General features: G+C 34.3%; 1 protein-coding gene across 3 annotated transcripts in view; it reads left to right on the plus strand.

Annotated features, from left to right (window-relative positions):
• TRDN (triadin) overlaps nucleotides 1-8,539 on the plus strand; it is a 104,205-nt gene extending 95,666 nt beyond the window's left edge. For all 3 annotated transcript variants that reach the window (XM_061460010.1, XM_061460012.1, XM_061460011.1), the window contains one exon: nucleotides 6,166-8,539. In XM_061460010.1, coding sequence (XP_061315994.1) covers nucleotides 6,166-6,281 — 116 coding nt within the window. In that variant the 3' untranslated portion in view covers nucleotides 6,282-8,539. The remainder of the gene's footprint in view (nucleotides 1-6,165) is intronic.
• The last annotated feature ends 2,075 nt before the right edge of the window (nucleotides 8,540-10,614 follow it).

A 10,614-nucleotide genomic window follows, 5' to 3' on the forward strand; every position in this document is an offset into this window, starting at 1 on the left:
CACAAAGGCTGGAACTCATGACAGTGAATCCTGTGACTCTATCCTAAAAATAACCTCTTTATAGGAAATAGGGTCTTTCCCGGGAGAAAGAAAAGGAAGAAAGAATCAGAAGTTACCAAAATGTGGTTAAAGTAATCATTATCTCAACTATTATCAATTTTTATTCCAGTATTTCTTATAATTCTTCCTACCCTTTACACAAAACCAGCAGCTTTAGTTGAAATTGTTTCAGGCTGAAACAGTTCAGACCTTGTATTCTTTCTTGCTCTAGAAATGACAGCTCCTGAGGAGTACTGCATCAAACCTAACATCACCATAGTTTTTAAAGGGTGTAAATTTTAGCCTTTAATTTCAGTATTTATTTTTTTATTGTCCCTATGTCATAATCATGTAATTCCCAAAAATATTCCAGTGGAAGCACTTTTAGAAGAAAGAGAAAACTCTGTGAGTTTCTTAATTACATAGAGCCTAACCTTCAAAAGTATTAGATGCTTAACACTAACCTAATACTTAGCTGTCATTGATTTCAGTGGGTGTGAGAAACAGGATTTAGTAGCCAACACCTCTCTATTTTTAGACCCTACTTCTGATGTTTGATCTAATAAAATCACTTAGTTCTCTTCCTTTTAACTTCAAGCTGCATTATTGAAATTCTTACTTCAGAAAAATTGTGATAGACTCACTCTCTGAAGCGATTGTCAAGTGCAGACAAGACAGGTAACATAATCATTAACTTCTTGTTTCTCTTATTCTAGCAAAAAGATTCAGAGAGGCAAAAAACTTCTTGGCTTGTAGTCACAGGTATTTGGATTCCACTGGACTTCCAGTGATTTCTATGTTAAACATAATCATTATCTATAAATAAAGAGATTATAGTATCTGTAATTTGATTTTATCAATGGTAGGCTGTTTTTGTTTAGTAAGACCTGCCATATGCCCTCTTTCTTGAAGACAACGTAAAGTTTTAGCGTTCTGTAAGTAATGTATAGGTAGCTTTTCTGACTTCAGCACTGAAAGTTTCTGAGCTGTAGCTAGACTAATGGCAGTTGAAACGATACTATTTACAGATAAACCAGACACAAATAAATCATCAATTACTTAGCAGTGATCCCATGGCATATGCAGTGTCTATTACTTTTCATTATAACAGCTTATAAGTCCCCTCCATTCTGTTTAATTATTAGCAGGAAGTATTTAATTTCAGTGTTTTCTTTTCTCTGTTTCAATTATTTTCTTGTGGATACTTCATATTGTGAAAAATATGTGTCTATACCAACTCCTGTTATTCATATTAATTATGTTAGGTATCACTGTATATGATACCAATTTATTAAGTTTATTTGGGGAGACAGAGGAAGGATGAGTATGTCTTTTCATTTTATAAGCTGCTTTTGCAGTCCTTTTGTGCTCTAGTATGAATAACTTTAATAACCCATCATTTCCACACAATAACCCCTCATTTTCACTGTCCTAGGATTCAGTTCTTTGAGATCCGTCTTTCAATATTTCTAAACATAACATGTAGGATTATTTTTACCTGCTAAATGCATGTGATAAATAATAGGAGGAAGTGGAGACGATTCAATTCCATTTCCAATTCAATTTTCTTTTAATGTCAAGAAAGGCTGTGTGACTTTTTACTAATGTGTAATGATAAAACTGTTAAAACCTACCTTTTAACTCCTTAATGGCTTGAATCTTCTGAGCACAAAAATTAGAAAACCTTTCACAAGATACGGGTTGAGCTAAGGAAGGTTTTTGTGGTAAAAATTTCTGGGAAAGAATTCTCAACAGATATCTTGTTTTAAAAGCATTTAACTGCTCAGCTGTGTTAAGCAGCTAAGATACATTACATACATTTCTGATTGAGACCTGAGCTGCAGGTTAAAACAGAAAAAATAAATAAATAAAAAAGCCATTCATCGTTTTACCCATAACTCTCTTGCCTGCCTAATTCATTCCTTCCCCAAAATGAACATTTCATTGTTCAAAACAGTTATGCAATCTTACCTCATGATCCTCTCCTGTTCTTTCTTAACATCAAAAAGAAAAAAAAAGTTTGCTTATAGTTTTTATGCAGAAGCATTAAATGGAGAAATCATTCCTCAGAATAGTGACAGTCTAATGTCTGAAGAGAGACTGACAAGAGAGAGGGTCATCTTTAACTTCAAGCAGCTTACATGTCAGAACTGGAAGCCTGAACAGAATGATGAAACTCCATTAAGATTTCAATCCCCTAAAAGTGTATTTGGCAGTGTTACCCCATTCTGCTGATCCATGTCTTGTTCCAAGGCTCATGAAACATTTGATTTTAATTTACTTTTCATAACAAATGACTCTACAAAGAGCACACTTATTTTATTTCAATTATTTTAAATGTCATTAGGGAAAGAGGTCACATCTGGACAGAATGAGATTTATCTGAAGACATTTTGCTGCACTGTTTGAGGGACACTTGAACAAAGTGTTAGTACTCTTGGATTGTGGGAATGCTGCTGTTCAGATAACTGGTATATGGATATAAGAAAGTACACAATCATAGGAATCATATATAATTCCACATATTGCATTCTGTGGTGACGTTATTTCTCCTCATATCAAATTGGAATATTCACCTGTCTACAATATCTTTATTTGTACAATAATAACAATGCTTTATAGTAACTTTGGGAGTGTTTTCTTTTATCCCATGACCTTTTGATTTATCTATGACAATGAAGGTCGCTGCAGACAAATTGAACTGGGCAGATCGGAGAAGAAAGAAAACCCACATGATTTGCTGTTATCATAAGAAATCAGTTTCTCCTCAGTGCTCAGACATGACATTTTTGACACATGAAAAAAGATGCTTCCTAGATTGATAAAAGTAAGGTAATTAAAGTTTGTCTTGTATTACTTATCATGTAATATAAAATCTAAAATATTCATTAAAAAAGTCAGAATTAATTTCTTCATGATATCTCAAGGGATTTAATAAACACAGATGACAGAAGTTTCACAGAGTTTGAGGACTGTAGCTTATTTTCAATGAAGTATTCATGTTACCATCTAGTGTCTTAAACCTTCTATTCATCTGTGCAACATATTTCTTTCCTTTCAGGCAGTAGAGGAAGCTACTCATGCCTTAACATGACACTTTCCCTCCTGGTGAGCACATTCCCATGGGCTTAAAGTCAAAACATTTCACTATTTTGGTTTCCATTGGCTGTAATTTGTTGTCAGATAGATGTTCACAATATCATCTATGAAGGAGGTATCTGTAAAACAACTGCATAGACAGATTAGGCATAAAAATATTGTAGCACAACTGCATGGACAAATTGGGCACAGAAATACACGCATACATTTGTGTTTGCAATTATGTCTTTTGGAGAAATCAAATCCTAATTAAAAAAAAAAATCAAATCAAATGAACATTTTCATCTTATCTCATAGTAGAAAACTAAATTCTACATTTGAAATGAGAAGCAAAAAAATAAGCAGACGCTAAATTTCAGTGCTCCTCTGTGGCTGCGTTTTTAAAGCAGCAGGATAGCTGTATGTCCAATAATAATAGTGGTAATCTGGACAATGACTTCTCATGATTCGTGGACTAATCTGATTATCCACTGGGATCATTGAAAATATCCTGCCTTCCTCTCATTTACATCATGGATATGTGTCCAGCTGGCCACTGGACAAATAGTAGTCAAAATAGTAGTCACCACTAATCCTAATGGTCTGATCACCTGAGGTCAGCTCCTCATTTCTATTTATGAATTCTCTGTACTGCAGAAAACGACTTCTGCTTTATAACTTATAAGGAAGAAAAAAAGGAAGGGAAAGAAATTTGACTTAGGATATCCCCTTTAACATATCTCATCAAAAGAATGGATAAAATATTTATTCTGCTTCTGTCCTTTGCATTCCCTTCAAAGTGAATAGAGAGACATTTAATAACACATGGAAACATTAAAGAAGCCTTTTATCAGAGTAGATGGGAACCTGCTCAGAACAAACACTCTGGCCTAAGGGAAAGTTTTTGATCTGTGAAGCTTAAGCTTTTGGTGCTTAAAACACTCTCATATTGAATCATGTGGTTAATTTGCATGAAATAAATTATTTGCTTAAAACTTGTAAAACTATAAAATAGAACTTGACAAGTCATTAGCAGTAAGTGGTAAGCCACTGGCATTATACTAACTAACACTGGTGCAATCATTAGAAAATTGCTGCTACAGCAAAGAACAGGAAGATAATGGGGCCAGCCTATACTTTGACCTAGAGGTGTTAGATCATTGCCTCACGCAGTAGGTACCACACTGCAGTCCAAATTATTGACTATCCTTCTTCATTACTGATCTACTCAACCTCCTGAGCCACTGCCCTTTGCCATCTTTCACATAAAACAGTAAGTTATAAAATCTGTCACTTTTTCTATCCAGGGACAGGTGATACAGTTTAGGCAAAAACAGAAGAAAAAGAAAACAAAACAAAAAACAATGTTCAGGACATTAATCAAAACTAGCAGAAAGAAAAAGTTCATTTATCATTTTTTTGTTAATTTTTAGGATGCTTTTAATTCTGAACTAGGAATTCAGTCAATGAAATTTCTGTATGTCAATAGAAGTTATGCATAAAACTTATCTGTTCTGGTTGGCATCAAATGATATTCAGCATCTCATTAGCTCAGTTTGCAATTTTAAGATTACTTTTTTAAGACATAAAATGCTTGGAAAAATGTTGCTAGACATCTGGATTCCTGAATTTTGCCTACTGTTCATTTTAAGGCTAGAGTCATCCTGTGATGAGATTTGTAAATATCCACTTGTGTTTATTGCCAAGGCAGGAAATATGTGTAAAACTAGAATTTTACCATTTGTTGCACAGACCCTTCAATGTATTGATTTTGTCAATGTGTCAACATTTCATCAGTGGCTCAGGCACATGAGTCAAGCTTGAGCAGCTCTGTGTGTGGTATTTCATATATATTACTGGATGAACTAAACTACACGCTTGCAAATTATTTGCCTGCAATCATACACATGCTAATGAGATGCAATAGCATTAAGACCATGGTGCTCAAATCCCACTGTTGTCTTTAAGATGCTGTTTTTTCATGCATGCCACATGAGTACACATACCATTGCAAAATGAGAGAGGTAAGTATGATATCTCAGTTTCCAAGGCTCATTAAGATCTTAATTTCTCTTTGGAGTCTATCACCGGGCATGAGGAATGGCTTTGAGTTTGTGATGTTGAGCTGGAACTGAGATTTAACAGCCTCATTGCATGGGGATGCTGGTGCCGTGAATGAATGCTGGTGCATATGAATCAATATTATATTTAACTACTTAATTTCATTTCACAAGTCACAACAAATTGTGTTTTGCAAATGACAATGATATAATAGCTACTGAACATAAATGTCAAAGAAAGAAATTAAAAGGGAATGAGACTGAAAACAGGTGTTATAAACCAGAAAAGAAGCATGCATAGTATGAGTGTGATAGATCTGTTTGTGAATCTTTGATGAAATGAAGTGAAATGTATTTTGGATAAAGCATGGTATCTACACATAAGCTAAGACAGTACAGCAAATCCTAGTTCAATACAGTGCGAGAGAGTACAGTTCAATGCTCTAAGAGTGAAGAGGTATTTCAGTCAGCAGCTGGAATCAGAACCTCATCAGTGTTTACAGTGCATGACCTGGTTGGTACTGGCTAATTAAGAATAATCCTTAAGGATGAGAAACATAATAATTTTTACTGGTGTTTCAAGAAGTTCATAATAAGTGGACTTGAGGGAACAACTGAAGATCATTTGTTTGACAGAAGAAAATAAGCTTTTACTGTAGAAGAGGCATCATGAATATGTAACCTTATTATCACAGAATTATTCTTCAGAGTTTTTTAGCCTAATGAAGAAAAATAGAACTGTAAGCATTTCAGCATATGTTTGATTCACTTGGGCTTCACGAATTTAAAATGTATCTTCAAAATAAAGTCCTTTATTTGTTGAGAAATACATTTCCTGCCAGTGTTGTCTGGAAAATAGTACCTTTTATGCCCAGAGTAATACTTTAAACATGAACAATTCTGAAGGGAGCTCAGTCTCCCAATAAATCTGCTCAGCCTGTTAGTGAATACATTTTCTATGCTTCCTAACCTGTGTACTCATGTGCAGGACATAAGGAAATGGTACCACCTCGTCTTCTTCTAGAACATAGTCCAAGAAAGAAAACGGCAATTACTGAAGGCAAGTTTGAGTTTTTTTCTCCTTTATTGGTTTTTGGTCATTAACTTGACTCTCTGTTTAATGGATTTTGTTTATAAATATAATCTATATTATAAAACTGATCAAGCTATTAGGCCTGGGGCATGAATGGCACAATCATATTTACATGACAAGACCTTATATTCCTTATAGTAGTCCCACAGATGGCTCATGGGATTTCCCAAGTGAAAATAGATTTCAGAATAAAGGCTTAATCTGTAAGATGCTGTGGATGGTTTTCAGCCATAAGATGCCATCTAATTGTATACAGAATCAACATTATACTCTTAATATACTTTGGATTACTCTTTCAGCTATTGTTATTCAGTAATATTTCTGTGTATTTTCTGCAATAATGAGCATAATATTTCTGGCTCTGCATTTATCAATCTTATTCTTACTGTTAAAAGCACAGAAAGAAAAATACAGTCAGATCTTACCTTCAGAAGAATAAAACATAACCCTTACAATAGAATTATATTGTTTACACTCTACTAATATGAGTAAAACTTTTGAAACATGCATTTTAGTTTTAAAATGGACTATGTCCAATGACTTAGCACTACTACTGTAATATACATTCTTGGTCTTTACACCATACAATTTAATAGTACAAAATGTGTGTCTTTTCATGTAATTATATAGCAGTTTTTCTGTAATATTTTAGAGGCATTCAGTCACACCATCCACTTGCTAATCTCTCTCATAAGTCCTAGCTCTATGTTTTCCAGAAAGCAATTGCAGTCTGAGAGAAAAACAGATGGGATGGCAGCAGAAAAAGTAACAAGAGCTATAAGAGTTGCCTGCGTTTGGAAACAGAAAATGAGTTAGATTTTGGCAGAACCTCTCACTAAAACAAAGAGTTAAATTATATATTTCCATAATGTGGTTTATTATCTCTTTCCCCAAAATCTCTTTTACCTCAAATTAATATTTCTAAACATACTGTTTATAGGAGTATAAAACTGTGGGTATTGCAACACAATATAGTATATAAATAGATCTGCAGTCCTGCTTGGTTTAGGGAAATATTTGATCCCTGCTTATCAGGAAGAAGTCCCTGCAATGTTAAACACTGTTATCCACCAATTAACCATAATGGACAAGAGACATAACAGAAGAAGACTGCTGCATTTGTTGAGTGATAAACGTAATCTTTAAATATAACTGTTATACAACATGAATTACCGTCAAATTAACATTAAGTTCTTGATTTTCAAAATTATGAACAGCATGCAATTACTGCAATCGCACATGGAAATTACTATTTATGACCAGTTACACATTTGTGTGTTTCATTAGCTCATTTGTGCATGCAATTGAGGTAATTGTGAATGTAAATTAGACACCTATTTGGCAAACAAATTGAGGGGGCAGATTATCTGCTCAGAATCATCCAACTTAATTCACTTTAAGGCTCAAGGCCAGTCACTAGGATACAATAATACACAATATTGTTCATGCAAGTGGTTTGGAGAAACTGATGAAGAATTACTTATAAAAATGCTGCTGTGAAAAGCTGTTATAGTGTGTTATTCTGTGGTTACCACAAATGAGAAAATATCCTTCAGGAACCCTAAACTGTGAAGCTTTATCTCACCCGTGGGAAAAATAATTTAGTAATTTGTGGGAATACTTGGCACAACATCAGAACAGAAAAAGAGTACTAGGCAGGGAAATTTAAATCTCTGAAATAGCTGAAGAAACACCTTTCTGTGACTTTCTAATGCTTACATACCTATATCACTGTTACACGACTAAATATCACTGAACAGTTGAAAAGACAGATTGAAAGAAAAGATTCTTATTATATAGTTGAAGGTAGTATAATTTCTCATAATATGGAACAATTACAAGCGCTTGTTAATTGAGAAATGTACTTTATAGAACATTGAAAGGACTAGCCCAGTGCTTGACAGAAGCAACCAGCTCCGCAAAAAAGCTAAAACCGTAAGAAAAAACAGAACGGTTGTCACACAGAAAATTCATTATACCAGTCTATTTAGACACTAGTCTTTCCAACTCACTGATATTCTGACACTAGATATGAAAACATGTAGCTGGTAAAGACTAAAAAAGGTCTATTCTCTTTCTGGTTTGAGATGTTTTCCCTATAGCCCTATTTTGCCACTGCTTTCTTACGTAATCTTGGACCATCCTTGATTTTTGATAAGGTGAAAATACTGGCAATATGTGTGATAGATGCTTCTAACATTTCTAAATTATTTTATGCTTTCAAATAGAAAGCTTTTCCTGGATAGTATATGATGCCCAGTAGAAATTATGCTCTGCTGCATTTATGAGGTCTTAGGAAAACAGCATATTGATTTATTAAATCTCAGCTTTTCTCGTCTTGTCATTACAATTTTGTCTTCCTTTAATTCCACAGTAAATCTTCTGGAAAAGGGGTGATTGTGTAAAAAAAATGCCAATTTGTGCACTATATTCTAGTAGTATGCAATAAATTACATTGAAATGTGTGCATGTGAATTGATCTTTCATATATTTTTGAAAACAAAATTCTTTGTACTCATCTGGTAAGAAGGGAAAAGAACAGATCATTGCTCTCTTATTTCATGGTGGTTTTGCTCTTTCCAAAAAGCACTGCTGTCTTCTGATATTCCACTCAAAATTTAATCAAGAGTTTGAAGTTTCAGGCCACCAACAGAAGAAAATAACAAAACAAAACAAAAGATCCTGTAACAACAAATAAAGAGGGAAACTGAATTTGTGAAGAGAAAGACATTGATACATAGCTTTTACTTGTGTTCCAATTTGGAAACCTTGTTTGTCAAACCATGAAGTAAAATAACTAATTTTATATTCTTTATCTTATCTTTTTCTGGAACTTTCACAAGGACTTGGAAGAGGCACTCATCTTGGCTGACACTCTGATGCAGCCGTTTAGGGAGGACACTGGTGCTGACTGCGATTTGAACAGATCTGCTGTCCATGGCTATCTGAACTTTGACTTTAATATGCTTCTTTTCTTGACCGTAGTCTTCATCACCTCTTCTAACTCTAGCTTTCTTGTGTTTTGTTATCACTAGCAACCTAAAACTGCTCTGCAGTGTACACTGATTCTCTGTGAATATCTCTCTCAGGTCTTAACTTTTTTGCTCAGCTCACATACCTTTTAGCTTCCTCCATTTCCCCATTCACCCGAGAAGGACTTTCCCTTCTGATAGTCCTCCCGTGTTATGCTCTCTGACATGGCAGTGTAATCTCTCAAGAAGACTGCAGTGAGAGAAAAAATGTTGAAATTAAGCTCAGGGCTTATTAGTTATTGGTAAGGATTCATGTTAATTGTTCTAGAGTAGCATGTCTTTGTTTCTCACAAGATCATAATAACTTTGCGGAAAGCCTGTATCAAAATGCTTCTCTTAGTCATAGCCATCTTAATGCATATCACATATGATCTCAGACAATATGCTTTGTCCCACTTTTATAAGAGCATTATATCAAAAAAAAAAAAAACCCACAAAAAAAAACCAACAAAAAAACCCACCTTGGAACAGCATCTTATCTGAGTATCATTTTCCAGGTTGTATTGTCCTAGAAATCTGAGCTGGTATGTTTGAGTGAGAGAGCACTTATCCTGGAATAGTCATCAACATAAACATTCTGATCTATTGATAAATGGTGATGGGCTCTGAAATTTTTCTTTCCTTTGCCTGACATATACTGGCTGTTCTTTGCCATCTTGCTGGTATTTGTGGTGTTAAATGAGGTCAAAAAGAAAAATTTAAAATTTCTATAATGGTTTCAGAGGCTCTGAAAAAAAAAAGTATTTTTTCTAGATCACTGTTTGGATTATCTAATTAAAGATTTTGCAGAATGCATAAAATGAGTTGTTATGAAATATGTTTAACTTCCTCCAAAACTCCTGTGGAGGCTAAACTGGCATTGAAATAGAAATCTGCATCTTTGTTGCTTGGACGAGGCCTTGGGTGATACGATTTAGCGGAAGGCGTCCCTGCCCATGGCAGGGGGGTTGGAACTAGATGATCTTAAGGTTCTTTCCAACCCTAACTATTCTATGATTCTATGAATTTTAAAAATTTCTAGTCTATTCCTCCGTTCATGAATATAACAATAGGGGATATTGCCAAGAGTATCTAAATTACTAGAGCCAATGCAAATTTTGAAAAAGATCCCTTGATGTATAGAAATGTAAAAATCTTATACAAATAATTCTGACTCTGTACAGTCTGTCAATGACGTTCTCCTCTTCCATACACAGACTTTTCTAGAAAAAAACTTTTGTTAAAATCAATGACCCATAAAGAAGAAACTTCTAAAGACAGTGATTCAAGATACAGAGGAAAACTTTCTAAAGTGCAGAATTTTGATGTTTTA

The sequence above is a fragment of the Pezoporus flaviventris genome, unplaced genomic scaffold (assembly GCF_033815535.1).
Source record: "Pezoporus flaviventris isolate CSIRO_AGI_PZ_B2104156 unplaced genomic scaffold, CSIRO_AGI_Pfla_v1 ptg000031l, whole genome shotgun sequence".
NCBI lineage: Eukaryota > Metazoa > Chordata > Aves > Psittaciformes > Psittacidae > Pezoporus > Pezoporus flaviventris.